The sequence below is a fragment of the Haliotis asinina genome, chromosome 3 (assembly GCF_037392515.1).
Source record: "Haliotis asinina isolate JCU_RB_2024 chromosome 3, JCU_Hal_asi_v2, whole genome shotgun sequence".
Taxonomy (NCBI): domain Eukaryota; kingdom Metazoa; phylum Mollusca; class Gastropoda; order Lepetellida; family Haliotidae; genus Haliotis; species Haliotis asinina.
Window position 1 is genome coordinate 25,055,903 of NC_090282.1, and position 17,159 is coordinate 25,073,061.

A 17,159-nucleotide genomic window follows, 5' to 3' on the forward strand; every position below is an offset into this window, starting at 1 on the left:
TTCGGTTTTCTTAAAATGATAACGATCATAGTGTTTGTCCATCACATATGGTCGGTCTGGTGTTTATGCAGTGTGAGAAATAGCTCGAGGCTAGTGAAAATCCAATCAGGCCAGTAAATCTGCACAGTCACTGACCCTACTGGCTAGTGAAATTTCATGGGGTCATTTTGAAAAGATATCACCTTTCCGACTTCTTGAGGTAGTTACACTTTTTAATCGTACAAGATTACGGCGTGATGAAACAGTTTTCGAGCTAGCATATTAGAGATGAAACCCATTCAAATTTCAGGGTAGTGAAAGATTTTGTTGGCTAGTAACTTTCAGACATAGCTAGCCCGTCTGGCTAACAAAAGTTTGAAACTATTTCGCTGTGTTCATGTACTGGGACCAGCCATGATTATTTATTTATTTATTTATTTATTTATTTATTTATTTATTTATTTATTTATTTATTTATTTATTTATTTATTTATTTATTTATTTATTTATTTATTTATTTATTTATTTATTTATTTATTTATTTATTTATTTATTTATTTATTGTGTGTAAAATCAAATACGGCAACTAGATTGTCTACTAATAGTAGTTGTTTAGAGTATGTTAGTAAAATTAATTCCATTTCTAAATCCGTCTATTCCGTCAGCATCACTTAATAAATGTCAACTCAGGACGACTTATTCCTTTGTGCAAATAATTTGCTTTCTTTCAAATATTTCGTTAACCTAAGACTTCTCTTATTACATATACACGGCCTGATAAGAGATGCAGTAGGCCGGTACTTGTCAATCAGAAGTTCCTTGGGCAACGTTATTCTCTGACGACTCGCCATATCGTAACAACACGAGCTGTTCCGAATGCATAAACAGTTTCTTCCGGTTTGGCTCGAAGAAATTCGCGGGAAATAAATAGATCGTTTCATTGTCACCTCTTTGGAATTGACATTTGTGGGTGATTATACCAAAGAATCACGTGTTATTTTAGTAGGAGAGAAACACGAACAATTTCACTTTTTCTTATTATTGCTGATTTACCCGTAAGTCATGGGAAACGAAACTAGTCAGACCGCCTCATATGGAGAGAAGCTTGACAATGACATTGTCATTCGATCGAAGAAAGTATCAAATGACTTTCCAGCGAGAGAGGGACAGATTTGTTGTGTGTCAGGGTCAAAGGTATACGCATTTGGTGGCGTATCTCAGCATGGTGATGAACTCAGAGAGTCAAATGACCTCACAGTGTTTGATACAGGTATCAGTTTTATTCTAGATGTCAATTTCATGCTGTCGTTTTACTGTCTTTTCATGAGTCATGACATAGGCTTGACGGCCAGATGATGCCATCCTCTTCCTCCTTCTCATTATAGTTTGTATCATAGGTGTTATTTTCCTATTAAACAATCCTGACACACCCATGTTATTAAACATTATTATTAAATTATTATATTAAACAATCCTGACACACCTATCATTGATATACGGAAGTGTCCAAACACTTTGATGTTTTAAATTATATGTTTGATTAAGCCAGAAATCAATTTAAGCATTTATTAAAACTCATATGAGCTCGGGTTAATGGACATGTTTAACCCTTTATTGTTCCTGTTAATAATGTAAGTCCCCCGCAACCTATAGAGGTTGTCAGAGGCCACTGTTTGGATCTGTGGCTCACAAACTTGGTTTATTACCAGCTATTGTATCCCAACACTGCCTGAAGTGGTCTTGAGGATGTCAGTCATTAAATTGTCTGAGCCAAATTTGATCATGTTAAACCTGCTATCTTTAGTTTTTGCTGTATGCAACACAGAACTTCAGTTGCATAATGTATATAAGAAACCAGTCTAATGAACATTACACTGATCTATAAGGTCTACCTAATACAAGGTATATCTAATATTATAAGTTGGATTAAATAAAGCTTGATAATTTTCTAGTTATTCAGTATTCACATGATCAGCAAATTTGTTTTCAGACAACTTCAACTTGAACTGACAAAAATATGATCACAATTATGATTTGTATTAGTTAGAATTATTATATCATGTTCTGTCAGCATGTCCTATCTTAGTCTCTTCTTCAGAGAAACAAGAATGGACCAAACTGCCGGTGAAAGGATGCCCTCCTCCCCCACGTACTGCAGCAGCCATTGCTGCTGTTGGACAAAAACTCTATCTCTTCGGAGGCCTCAGTAATGTTTTTGGCTGGTTCGACGACTTGTATTCATTTGATATCGGTAAGTGTAAGGCACAATAGGGCATTATCTCAAACTCAGATAAAGTTAAAAAGCTTTTGTGAAATACCAATGAAAATGCTCTCCTTCAAATTCTACAAAACAGTATAGCATGCTTAGAGCTACAAGTACAACTGTTGCCGATAAACAGAGCAAACAGGTTCCGTCTCTCGTTTTTGTACCAGGCAGTATTCATTGTTTTAACCATAGTTAATACTCAGTGTTTATGTTCATTAATATTCATCTCTGCTTTTTTACCTCATCCTTTCAGTGCATCATATCCTTCTCACCCGTTTTAGTGCTCTTAGGGCAGACCAGTTTTAGTTCTTGTTTTACAGATTTTTATCCTTAGAAAACCCAAAGGCAGGAGGGGAAAAAATAAAAACCCAAAGGCAGGAGAGGAAAAAACTAAAACTAAAATCACCAATCAAAGTAATATTCCAGTTGAGTACTCAAAGTATTTTACTTTTGGCAATTTATGAAGTGTATAGTGTTCACGAATAGCATCTGACCCTCTGACAAATCTGGCAGATTCACCAGTGGTCAGATAGAAATCACCAACCGACCAGCCCCAGTGTCTGACTGAATATTTCACAATGTGTTTGTGTGAAGTTGTTATTTGCGGTATGTGACACTAGTTTGCTGTTTATAAATCTTATGTTTGTTATCATATAATGTTAATAATTTCAATGTCAATTGTAAGAAATGATAAATCTGAAATGTTTAACTTTTTTCTGTGGGTCCTGTGAATTTTAAGTGGGTCAGGCAGAAATCTGGAAGTTACAGGACCCAATGTCCTGTTACTTTCAAACACCTTCGTGATCTGTGTATATGGGGCAAAAAAACATTCTAGGAAAAGATTTTCTTTTACGTTTACATTTTTGGCCATTAAAAATTTTAATATTATTAAAAACAATCAGATTTTATTTTTTTGAGTGGGGTAAATTTACTTTTATGTTTTTATTTTTCTTCTTGAAAAAATACTGCAGGTGGATCCGTAAAACAAGAAATAAGATTGGTTTGGCCTTATCAATTTGTTAAATTACTATCTCTGTGCTTACTGACATGTGATGTTTTGTTTTGTCTCATGTTTTATACTGCATTTGCTTCAGGATAATAAATTCTTGTCTTCTTTTGTCTTGTTTGGCATAAGAGTAACTATTGTCTAAATTTTTCCTTATCCTGATGTTTATTTGCTTATCTCCTCCCTCTATACGAAAACAGTGGAACACTTAAAATCCCTTGAAGTTTCTTTCGTTTAAAGCGAACATACAGTCACACTCATCCAAAAAAAGCCTTCCCTTTTCCCGCCACATCGGTCACATGATTAGCACTGTTTGGCTCTCTCTTCTCCATCACCCGATGAGACAGTTGGAGTGACAGTCTTGAGTCCCTATGTGTCATTTATTATACTATTTTATATATCGGTCCTTTTCACAAAATTTAGCAGTCTAGGGCTTTGGCCTGTATTAATTATCATTACAATATGAAATTGTGGATAAATTTACATATATTTTATGTTGCTGAACATGCATTTCATCATGTGAGATCACGTTTTCACTGATAAAATCATGCTCCTTGTGTAGGCTATGGCTGTCTGCAGCTGTTCCATATTATTATGTCCTCCTTGGATGGTTATTTTTTCTTCAAGTGTTTACTATGAACTTGGTAAGAATTTTGTGTGTATTTGTTTACTATTCAAATACATGCTAAAATGTTTCATGTAGGCTCTTTCAAGTCATGTCTGGCAGTTCGATTCTTATTGCATCTGGTAGCCATATGCTAACTACTGCTGATATTCAGGCTAATAGTGAATCACCAGATGTACCCTAGGGGTGCTGTCGGGATAATATGGAGACTAGGCCCTAATCCCAGAAGTTGGTGTCAGAATTGATGTCATCTCAACTACAGAGTAGAAGTCATCTACTTGTTTTCAGCTACCAAATACTGCTAAATTATATAGGCTGAAAGAACGGACTAGATGTTCTACGTAGTCCTTCAGTGAAGGTATCATCCCTCCCGAAGAACGAGAGATCTATGACAAATCTCGACTCCCACTACCTGAGGTACAGAGCTTCAGAGAATCAGTGCAACATGCATCTATCTACTACTGCATCTACAACAATGCTGCATCGTTCAGAGAGCCTACTTGCAACACAGACATAGACAACGTCTAAATTCAACACATCTAATGCCTCTGCAGCATTTGGACATTGTAAGTCATCAACAACTAGTCAGCTTGCATGACGATTTAACAGCTGCTGTAGGTCTGTTGAATGAAGAAGATACATACTGCCATCAGCTGTATCATCTATGCAGTCAGAGGATGTACTGTGTGAATGTTCCCATTCATGAAGATCTTCACCGTCAGCTCTGTCATCTCGATGGAGTTCAGACAGTGCCCATGCAATTTGTGAATGCTCTGTTCATGAAGATCTTCGCTATCAGCTGTATTATTCACCATCAGCTGTATCAGTTTAGAGGATGCATGCACGCATGTATCATGCTACAACTGCAAGGATTCACAAACTACATCCTCGGATTGTCACAGACGTCGTCATCATTCGTCATCTTTGTTGGATGTGGTCAGCCCTGCATGGAAGCGTTCATGGAATGACAGCCATTCCAGAGATGTATGCAGACATAAAGATCACTTCAACGTTTGGTGCAGGGACGATGTTCAACTAATTCTTTTGGACCACTCGCGAATGCATTTGCTGAATAGAAATGACACATCTGAGTTGTCGGCTTACATCAGAGGGAATAAGAAGTCGTCTTCTTGTACTTAAGAGATTGCCTTTTGGATTACAATTGGACTAGACGTCACTTCATCGAAGGAGTCCTATGATGTCCTCGCCTACAAGATGATCTACTACGAGTTAACATCTTGACCTTCCCTTCGATTATGTTGATATCTACGGTACTGGACAACTTGTCTACGATTTTCCCATTCTGCAACGAAGTATCAGCATCAACACATCCCATCCTTCAACTGCACTCAAACACCTTCAGCATCTCAGCAGGAAGGGTTCCCCACATACTTCGTCAGGACAGTATGGCTTGAGTTACGGGTCGTCTTCACTGATGAACATAGATTTTCATCCTTCACAGGAGCATGCATGCATGTGCAAACGCATTTGGGGAATGGGAACTATTCTGCTAGACAGATGCATGCAGAATCAGCATACCAACATTCGTCTAATGCCAGAAGTTTCCAACTTTGAAGAAGATAAGAATATTTATCTACACCACTTAGTTTGAAGAAGGATCAACAATTCATCTCCATGCATCTGGCACTAATGTCAGGTTGTCGTGCGCCAGCAGTGAGGAATTCAAGAAGAATATTTAGACGTTTCATGGAACCCGGTTACTACAGTCAACCTGTACCAGCATGGGGATGTGTGGGAATTACCTTACAACATCTGTATAAGATAACAAAAGTATAATCTTCAGTTGAAGAACACTGACACGACAAGGAGGACAGTCTACCTACGTCAGTATTAAAGAATAAGTTTGGTGTTCTGCTCATTCGTATATATCCGAATGCTAGTAAGGGAATAACCGACTGCACAAGATTTCACAATCATTTGGCCGCAACACTGGTGACGTCACATCTGCAAGCTGATTGGTCCTCGAAAGACTATTTTGCTCAGAATGTGTCTATTGGTTGCATGCCAGGACGTCATCTACAGATGTAAACAACCCTTTCAACATTGGAAAGGGTTCATGTACAACCCAGATAGCAGTCTACAGCGGCATTTGATAGTCTTCATAAAGCAAAGATGTCTTCTAACAGCAGATTCTTTTGTTGTTTATGTGGAGGCCTGCAGTAACATATGACAGTTCTGCCGCGATAGCCAGTCAGTTATAAGCACATGGAAGACAGCTCTCTCACAACTTAAAGTGTTAACAATCTGTAGACGAAACAATTCTCATACTGTCATCTCCATTACAGATGAAGTGTGTACCCATTCGTATTCAGCTGATCGAAACTTTCTTGCAAGGAAGAATTACATTCTGGGAAGGAAAATCTTTGGAAAACAAAAGTGTTGAGACAAGATTGAAGCCGTGATACTGCAAGTTCTACTCTCTCCGTTACGACTATGACAGTGGCAGTTTCTTCTTGGTCGACTCACTTCAGTGCAGCTTTTGGCATGAAGGGAAAGACTACAGCTACACCCATTACAAAGTTACAGAGACTTATTTGATGGAGCTGAACTGCAACAGTCATCTGTACTTAAATACATCACTACAAGGTTGGGGTGCCCACCTGGACAACAAGGTTGCAGAAGGAATTTGAGCAAGCAACGTACAAACTCTGGATGTCAACCATTTGGAGATGAACATTGTAATCAACGCAGTACAGCAATGGTCAACCATATTGAGGAACAGACTACTGATTGTCCATACTGACAACTCTACAGTATCATGCCACATAAATAAGCAAGGGTCAACATGATCTCACATGCTGCTACAACTAACCTTTCAACTCTTCAACATCATCAACGACTTGTATCTCTTCATAAAGGCATGCCACATCCCAGTTGCATACATCATGGCGGATGTTATATCATGTCCTTTACAACCATCTCCAACAGAGTAGATAAATCAGGAGGCGTTTGTATTCATCATTTAGACATTTAGATCACTGTAAATAAACCTACTTGCCACGAAGTTCAACAGATGCAACATTCATATCTCCAGTGCTGGATCCTTTTGCATGGGCACTAGTTGCTTATGCATACCCGCCTCCGTTTGTACTACCAAAGGTCATTGGTAACCTAAATTGATGATGATGCTGCAACTGACTTTAATCACACCTACTGGCAGGGAGAGAATGGTTTCCAGTACTCATCGAGGAACAAGGACAACCATCACTGAGACTTCCAGAATGGAAGAACCTACTCGTCCATCCGCACACCAAACAATTGCTGCGACATTGTTCCAACTACATGTATGGATTGTATCACGGCCTGCTTGATACATCCAGGATATTTCGCAGAGCGGCAAAGACGGTCACCTTAGCTCTATGTAGATCTACTTGCTCCTTATACAAGGATAAATGGATGTGATTTGAGAATACACCAAGCGGAAGGGCTTCACTTTAACAAAAGCCACACATCCTCAAGTAGCAGACTACTTATGTCACCTACTGCATACTAGTGGCCTTAAGGGTTTTACACTATCGACCCACTTAGCACTCAGCTCTGTCATCACCTGGCGATCTGGGGTCAAGCTGACGAAAATGCTGGTTTTACTCACCCTACTATGCTCATTCAAGCTGGAAGACCAACAATGCAGATTTAAGGCACCAGCTTAGGACTTGAATGTTGTACATCTCACCAGTGACACTTACAAGCCTTTAGATTGGACAGCTTTTGATCTGTTGACAAAGGCAATGCTGTTTCTACTTGCCATAGCTACAGGAGCACAGATGTCAGAGATACATGCTCTGGACTCCAATCGTACATGATTTGACACTGATCATCGTGAGATAACGCACCAAGCACTACCATGGGATTTTATGAGAGCTGTTATCATCGCCCTCCCTCCAGTCAGTGATTGCTTCGCAAGAAGAGAAGTTCGACTGAATTACTGCAGTTTCCAGTTCCAGGGTGGATAGTGGGGAGAGAGAAGGGCGGAGTACTCATATGGCAGCCTGTAGAATCCATTATTGTGGTCTGACCCACCGCCAGTTCCGCCAGATTCTGTAAGCAAATAAGCATGAGTCAGGTTAAGGGAAAATATATAATTTTCTGCATAAGATTGATATTTCATACTTATCCTGACTCGTGATATCAAGCCCTCCCTACCGCACCACTCAGATACATTGCATTCTCTGCAGTTCTCCTGTCGTGCTTATGGAGTTACGGAGAGAGTGCCAAACAAGGCCGTTCGTGTGACTTATGGTGCGGGAAACATGGAGGCTTCCTGTGGGTGACTGTGATTGTACGTCTGCTTCAAAAGATGGGAACTTCAAGGGATTTCAAGTGCTGTACTATCTTCACATAGAGGGAGGAGATAAGCAAACAAAAGCATGAGTCAGGATAAGTATAAAATATCATTTTTATCAGAAAATAACATGATCACGTTTTGGAAATTCTTTATCCATAGACTTCTTTATGTGTTTGACCCTGATAGCAACCATGATAGCGTCATGATGTTCTTCACTAGGCACCAACACGTGGTCTGTGGTATCAGCCGATGGACCCAAGCCGCTCCCCCGGGACAAGCTGCAGTGTGTGGTGTTGGGGAAAAAGATCTACTATTTTGGGGGATTTGGTCCCAAGTCTGCAGATGCAGATCAGTTAGAGGTAGTTATCAGGACATCAGCATGGTTCAGTGAATGAGTATGATTTTATATGATTTATATGACTTTAACAAAATTCCTACAGTAGGCTTCACTTGTTGTTTTTATGTTAGGAATCAAATGTTTCCTTCTGCAAGACAAATGGTTTATCCACTAGACTACCTCACAGCGCTAAGATAGTCATAAGATAATGCTAATGTGTGGCAGTCATGACTGTCTTAACGCTAAGAGAGTTTCGAAAATCTGGGCCCTGTGAAAGGAAATTACCAAGATTTCAATTGAGATGTGTTGTTGGTTTATCCAATATTGATAGTATTATATAGCTGTATTACCAGTGTTTTGTGATACTTAGCAAGACTACATCTGTATTCTAGTACATTTTTGTACATGGTACATGTCTCATTTCTATTTGTATTGTTTGTGTTTAACCTAAAATAACTTTAGCGTTAACAAAACCTGTGGCAATGTTTGCAGAGTGAGGATGATGAGTCAGAAGATGAACTTCCTGACGGCGGTGCAGAATTTGGATGGTTCAACGATCTATACGTGCTTGATACTGGTAAACTCTTAACCTTGTCGTCTCCTTAATTTTCATTTAAATATGTGAGAGATGTTGAATTGTACTGCTGCATGTTTATTTCTGCACTTTATTGTGGACCAAAAAGGTTCAAAGTATTGCTTTCCATTGATTTGTACATGTGATCAGTTCCACCTATATATGCTGTTTTAAACAATTGCTGGAAGTTTGTATCAAGTTAACAACATATATGATGCGTTTCCCTGTGGATTAATTCCAGTTTAGATACAGGTGTTGTAGTAAGAGACAACTACCATGATTGGTTAGTCATGCATGCAGACTACATTATTATTGTATCTCAGTTGCAAAGATTGATGCTCATGATGTTGATCACTGGACTGTCTGGCCCAGACTCGATTATGTACCAAAGGATGCCCAATGATACATTTGCCAATAGAGCTAGTAGTATTTCAAACTCAGGAGATCATGTCTCATTCTGTTGCTGCTGATATCGGGGTTTCCAGTGTTAATGGTTTCTGTGACATTGTTTGGTAACAGAGAAGAATCAGTGGTCTCAGCCGATGCAGATGAACCTTGGCCTCCCCACCCCGAGAGCAGCTCATGCCATGTGTGTTGTCGACAGAGACATCATCATCTTTGGTGGGCGGGACATGGAGGCTCGCCAGAATGATCTGCACATGTTCAATGTTGGTAAGTATGTCTCCTTGACCTATTGCGGATCCAGGTCCCTGTTCCGCATTGATAATCGCACTTGGATGATCGTAAGTCCCATACTTTAAAATAGACTTACGACTGATGTAGGTCTACGATTGCTATGTGGAAAGGGGCCTAGGAATTTAAGGTTTGAGGACACAGTGCACATTAAGTAACAAACACATTGCACAGGTCAGTAGGTTGCCTGAAAAGGATGTGATGTTCATCAATATATGTCCACCTGCAATCATTAAGAATACCTCTGTTCTGCGTAAGGATCAGCTTTGCTGGCTGTGAATTTGTGGCTTAAACATCGTGATATTGTGAGCATTGATGTAGAACACTGTTAACAAAGACATTAGTCCAATACTACTCATACTGTATAAGTGATAGGTTGTGTTTTCTTATTACAGTTTGAATATAGTTTAGGTAGTTAATAAAAGTTTTTCTTCTATTACTTGACCCAGATCTGTACTGGATTGTTGTGCATACTATCAAGGGTATGGTCAGTTGAATAATTGGCACACCATCACATCTGTAATGTAAAATATGGCTGAAAGTTATATCTTTCAAAAATTATTAGGTTCCATTGTTTGTTTAACTAGACACAAGAAAGTGGGCCACTGACCTCGAGGTGAAGGGGAGACAACCAGAGCCCAGGTCCTTCCATACAGCTGTCAGTGTTGGCAAGCGTGTTGTCATCATGGGTGGAAGGGGAACCTCCAATCAGCACTTTGCTGATGTTCATATCTTTGACACAGGTACATGACTGAACATACATGTATTTTTGTCCCCCCGGCATATAATGCTGGGTGGATATAGTCAACGCCTCGTCTGTGTGTCTGTATTCATTTTGTTTCTGGAGCATAACTTGGAAACCGTTCAATATTTTTAGACCAAACTTGATAGATATGATAATCTCAACATATAGTTGTGCCTTTTGCTATTTACAGAGTTTTGGCATTTTTATCTTTTTTGTTTTTCCGTGGAACATTTTGGTGTTAGTCTATTGGTGGGGTGGGCTTCATTTCCGGAGCAGAACTCAAAAACCGTTCAATATTTTTCTGCAAAACTTGGTAGATATATGTGTCAGACCCCAAAGTGGTTCCTTTTGCTATTTACTAGTTTTTGTGATTTATTATTTTCTTATTTTCCATGGAAATGTTTCAGGCTTAGTCTCAAAATAGAGGACGGGCTTCGTTTCCGGAGCAGAACTAAAAAAACATTCAATATTTTTCTGTAGATATATCTGTCGGAACCTAAAGAGGTGCCTTTTGCTACTTACAGGTTTTTGTGAGTTATTATTTTCTTGGTTTCCATGGAAACGTTTCGGATTTAGTCTCAAAAGTGAGAGGTGTGTTTCGTTTCCGGAGCAGAACTCAGGAACGTCTTAATATCTGTCAGAAAAACTTGGTAGATATGTGTTGTAGACCCCAAAGTGGTGCCTTTTGCTATTTACAAGCTTTTGTGATTTATTATTTTCTTGGTTCCATGAACATGTTTCAGACTTCATTTCCGGAGCACAACATTTCATATCTTCAAAAGATCTTGACAGATATATGAGACAGATCTTGAAATGGTGCCTTTTGCTGTTGACAGATATAAGGCATTTACATTTTTCATGAATTCCATGGAAACGATTCAAACTTGATCTAAGAAGACATGTCAGATTTGTCCTTTCAAATATGTGGGGGCCGGTCATCTTCTGATGCCTCTTGTACTTTCCCTGCATCCATATCTCTGTTTCTATGAGAAACTGAAGAAATGAACAGTTTATAACTTATTGTATTGCTTCCAGTATAACTGTTCTGTCCCGTCCTTCTGCAGAAACACGCGAGTGGCTGCAGCCTATGTGTGAAGGGGAGATTCCTGAAGCTAGAGGGCAGCACTCTGTGGCTGTCGCAGGAGATAAACTTGTTGTGTTTGGGGGTTCTGGCACATACAGCGACGAGACCATGCAGTGCCAACAACACTTCACGGATACATTCATCATGGATGCTAGTATGTTGGTTTGTTGCTTGGATACAGTGTAGATTTTTTGCATTTTGTTTGATGACAAAATCTAAAATGTTAAGTCAACATGTATCATTTCAAATTGTTGGTTGTAACACACCTGTCAGGTACTGCTGTATGGTTGTGACATCTGTCAGGTGCTGCTGTATGGTTGTAACACACCTGTCAGGTGCTCCTGTATGGTTGTAACACACCTGTCAAGTACTGCTGTATGGTTGTAACACACCTGTCAGGTGCTCCTGTATGGTTGTGACATCTGACAGATACTCCTGTATGGTTGTAACACACATGTCAAGTACTGCTGTATGGTTGTAACACACCTGTCAGGTACTGCTGTATGGTTGTGACATCTGTCAGGTGCTGCTGTATGGTTGTAACACACCTGTCAGATACTCCTGTATGGTTGTGACATCTGTCAGGTGCTGCTGTATGGTTGTAACACACCTGTCAGGTGCTCCTGTACGGTTGTGACAGCTGTCAGGTACTGCTGTATGGTTGTACGACACCTGTCAGGTGCCCCTGTATTGTTTTGACATACCTGTCAGGTGCTCCTGTGTGCATGTGACACACCTGTCAGGTGCTGCTGTATGGTTGTAACACAGCTGTCAGGTGCTGCTGTATGGTTGTAACACAGCTGTCAGGTGCTGCTGTATGGTTGTAACACAGCTGTCAGGTGCTCCTTTATAGTTCAGGGGTTAAAAAATCTCATGTGACACCTCTCAGATGGTCTTTTGACATGTCTAGTCAGGACCTGTAGTAAAGATGTAAGTTACCTGCTATTTTATAGCTGTGTCATATCTAGCAGGATCATTTTCATTCAAGAATTTTTCTGTCTTTTTGAATTTCTGAAGTGGTATTTCCTTTTTAATCTCAGCTGACTTTACAAAAGGGGGCTCGAAGACAAAACAGAATGGATCAGCAGCAGCAAATGGTGCATGTACATGAACTTCCAACTTCAAGGTGCACCAATACGTCAACAATAAGGCAGCCAAGTTTACAGAACACTATGCATAATATTCAGGTGTGAAGCTTCTCATCAACATCAGAAGTCAACGTAATGTCTTTACTCATCTTTACACCTTAGCTGCCCTCAATCGTAGCTGTTTTGTTGGCCGTCAATTGGAGGAGTCCACCTTGGAAATAATCCCTTTTACATAACATCACAGCAATGCAGCTGTCACTTTGGTTATGCTCCAGAAAGCTCAGTTTGGAGGTCTTTATGCAGAAGGACTTGAGTTACAAGGGACTGTGTGTTACTATTACTTCAGTGCTGCCAGATGTATTGTGTGTACATTGGCTAAAGTGTTGTCTATCAAAGGGAGGTCTGTACAGCCTCTAAATCAACGTGATATGTTTTAACATAATTGTTCAGAAGAGGTTAATCTTCTTTAACATGGAGCATGCATAAGGTTATTTGTCAAAAAGATACAACCCATTTTCAAAAATGCATATCACTTCTAAGGCAGACAACTCCAGCAAGACCAAGGCATTAGCGTGTCCTTGATCTCTTAAAGGGAGACAACTTTACTTGGGCTGTTCTTTGAAGGTGCATATTATTACATTTCTACAGCCTAACTCTTGTACATTACCTTTATACATTGTATGTGTGTATTTTGTAACCAGAACAAGACAGTTTTACCTTTCTCAAAGGTATACAAAACCTTTTGTTTCTTATGTCTCTGATTGTGAGGGATGGCGATTTTTCATGAATCCGCTGAAATCTGTGGATTTAAATACAAATCAATCAATCCTGGAGCCTGTTGGGGGCCTGCTGTCCCAAGACCCCCAGCTGACTTTCCACTGAAATCACTTTCACTGGTTGCCATCCCTGATTTGTCAGTTTGGAAAGATTAAGTCGAAACTTTTGTTGTCCATAAGATGCTTGGATGCATTTTTATTGTGTCATCCCCTCTTCCAAGCCTTTTTGAGGGAATATTGGTTCAGTCCTTCACTGATGTAATGATAAGACACTGTTATGAAACATTGTGAATATAGTGACTGGTGGAAATCCTGTTCAGCATAAAAGTCTTGATGAATAAGCTCTTGATCATAGATCAGTGTCATGTAGATAAGAGTTCTTGTGGTCTTCAGTCCAAAAAAACAAATTGTTGACTTATTTGTCACAGTACAGCACAGGCTTATAATAGAGTGCCTAAAGAGTCCCTATCAACTTCTTCTAAAGTTTGTAGGTCCAACTGACCCCTAGGCAGTTTCTTTTCTTTCAAACATTGTTCTGTTCTTTGAACATTTAGACTACCAACTTGCTTAACCTATTTTGAAAATCTCAGTGTTTTGATTTTATCTAATGTTTCCGAAGTGTTGTTACATGGTTACAAGCGTCAGATGATGAGGAGGAGGAACATATCACATAGACTGTTAGTCTTAACAGTTCTATCCTTGTCATAAGAGGCGACTAATGGTATCAGATCGTCAGGCATGCTGACTGACACATGTCATCAGTTCCCAATTGTGGAGATCAGTGCTCATGCTGTTGTTCATTGGATTGTCTGGTCCAGACTTGATGATTTACAGACCACTGCCAAATGGCTGGAATACTGCCAAGTGCGGCATGAAACTAAACTCACTCATTCACTTTTCAGTGCTGATGTACAAACACATGCGTGTACATATTTAGCACAGTGGAAACTGTCAAAACCGGCATCTCTCCAATCCAGCAAGTTTCCAATCCGGCATTAAATCTCAGACCCATCCGAGACATGTACATTTATCATCAGCTCTACAATCCGGCACATTGTCTAAACTGGATTGTTTATTCAGTCCCAATGAGTGCCGGTTTTGCCAGCTTCTACTGTACTTTGAAACTTAGTTGGGTATGCAATATTGATGATGATAATGTTTAAGTGAAGTCATTATTGTATTTGAACATGAAGTCACAGTGTTACATTTTTTATGAAAACAGTTTGTACAATTGTTCATATGTACAATATGTGGAATTCAAATGTTCCTTTAAATGTGAAGGTAGGAATGAAGGTTTGTAATTGTTCATATGTACAATATGTGGAATTCACATGTTCCTTTAAATGTGAAGGTAGGAATGAAGGTTTGTGTGTTCTGATACTAGTAATGCTATAACAGGATGTGCATTCATGGGTTCAAAGTTTACATCCCAATGCATTCCTTTTAGTGATTGTGGCAAGGTTATATTTAGATCTGCTGACAAGTCAGCAGCAAAATTCTCAAGTTGTGATAATTTCTGGATTCCTGTTCACATACTTAAAACTAATATCTTTGTTTTGGATGTAACTTATGGATGATAACTTTGTTACGTAATGTAGTAAAGGGAATGAGGCTTAATGGTTATTTTTATATCATTGCTCAGAATGTAGTGTCAAAATACCTAAAAACTGAGGAAAATAATAACTTTCATGAACTACAGAAGTCATAATTATATTTGCCAGGATATTTATGTTAATTCTTTATCATTAACACTTTCCCTGATTTGTCCGCCAAAAACACTTTCTACTGAGCCCTGTATACACACCTGCATGTGTTTAGAATGGCAAATAGTTCAATTGGGTTATTTTCCCAGAAGAATCTAAACTGAAATAGTACGGACATAGTGATGACTGACTGAGCATTCACAACATCAGATTTGATCGGTTATGACGTACATGTGCAGGTGGTAGGTGGCGGAAATGAGCTCTGGACAGGTAGACGAAAATTAAGTAGTGCTGAGATACAAGGCGAGTGACCTTTAATTTGAGACTTGGCCATGTTCCAAAGAACAAGTAACTTCCTCTTATAACATGCCTTGAAATACACACCTCAGGATGATGATCCATAGCGTTAAAGGTTTGAACAACACCATTCCTCTTTTGGGATTTTTGTTAATGTGTTTAACATAATGAAAAATAATCTTTACACTGAGTACTGTTAATAAAATTATTTTACTTCTGGTCTGTGTTGTGCATATTTATTTTATTTTGTTAATGTTTTTGTTCAGAAAGCAGATTGCCCCAAGATGTCAAAACTATTGATTGTGCATGGGATTTCACGAAGATGTATGAAAGACTATTGATTGTGCATGGGATTTCCCCAAGATGTGTGTATATTGATTGTGCATTGGATTTCTGCATTGTGTGTAAGACTTTTGATTGTGTGTGGGATTATGCACACGTCTTTATTGTACAGATTTCCTTTGCATCTTTGCAAGTCTTGAATACAGGAGATTCACAGTGTCAGCCATGTTAAACATCAGCTGAAAATAACACAACTCAGAGAAGCTGAAGCATACTTGCTTATTCCATTGAAATAGAGAAAGACTGTATCACCCCAATTTGTACAAACATTTGAAACATTTTCCTTTTGATTCTTGTGATACACATAGTTAAAAATGTGTTTCTTTCAAAATATTAAAACTAGAGATATATGTGGAGTCAGTAGTTCACTCTACATAGTCCATAGCGGAGTTTAAGGGCGACATTTTAGAGTTTGACTCTCATTCCACCTTTGAATGCTCTTCAAATTTCTCAAAATGCATCTCCTCGTACTGAAAACAACTCGGGGAAAACACTGAATCAATGAAGCGGGAACTTGACACACTTAACCACTCAAGACACCTGATTTAGCATTATAATCTGAATTTAGCTTCCCACTTTTCTAGAGATGAAATGAATCAATATAGTTTGCTGCAGACCATAGTGATGGTTTTCTTTGCTAGTTGTGAAACCGCTCACTCAGCAATATTCAGCTACATAACTGCGATCTATAAATTTTTGAGTCGGAGACAATCCAGTGATACAGTATGAGCATCGATCTACGCAATGCCACGCGGGCACGATGTGTCTACCAAGTTCGGGAGCCTGACCACCCGATCCCGTTAGTAGCCATTTAGAACTCAAAAGCATGGGCTACTGAATATGAATTCCAACCCAGATATTCAAGGTCGTTCGACATACTAGAACATTTAATTCAGTTTTGATAGTCCATCTTCTTTACATTTACCAGATATCGAGATCTATAAAAACAAGCCGTCAAGGTCAGTAGCCATACATGTGGAACATTCCCGTGTACCAGTTATCTCAAACGCCAAGTGATTGTTCTAATTATACGGTCATTTGACCCTTTCAACTCAAGACCCATTCTGATGTCACCAGGTGCCATGTGGCAATATAAACTACAGAACTGTTTTCTGGCTCAGAGTCTTGTCAACATGATGGAAGAAACCAGCCCCTTCTTATTTGCCACTGAAGGTTACGTGTTTTAGTGAAAACTGATGCGGGCGTAAAATATTTCATGCTGGATCGTCTGGGCTGTGCAAAACCGTTCGAATGTCTGTCTTCTACTCCGTCCTGCCAGGGATACTCTACAACCTCTATATAGGCTCCCTGGTCCTGTACACGCCGGTGACTCTCATT

The 17,159-nt window shown here is 39.3% G+C and overlaps 1 protein-coding gene across 2 annotated transcripts; it reads left to right on the forward strand.

Annotated features, from left to right (window-relative positions):
* Positions 1–848: 848 nt before the first annotated feature.
* On the forward strand, positions 849–15,697 carry LOC137277717 (kelch domain-containing protein 1-like). Of its 2 annotated transcripts, XR_010956628.1 has the most exons (9): positions 856–1,249; positions 2,078–2,230; positions 8,402–8,541; positions 9,012–9,096; positions 9,613–9,765; positions 10,374–10,529; positions 11,596–11,769; positions 12,656–14,760; positions 14,831–15,697. XR_010956628.1 is itself a non-coding variant. In XM_067809606.1 (8 exons), exons 1-8 carry the CDS (start codon positions 1,042–1,044, stop codon positions 12,724–12,726), a joined length of 1,140 nt encoding a protein of 379 aa, XP_067665707.1. In that variant the 5' UTR covers positions 849–1,041; the 3' UTR covers positions 12,727–15,697. The 2 variants fall into 2 exon arrangements, 1 of the variants encoding a protein (XP_067665707.1); XM_067809606.1 differs by having other exon boundaries at positions 849–1,249; positions 12,656–15,697.
* Positions 15,698–17,159: the final 1,462 nt, after the last annotated feature.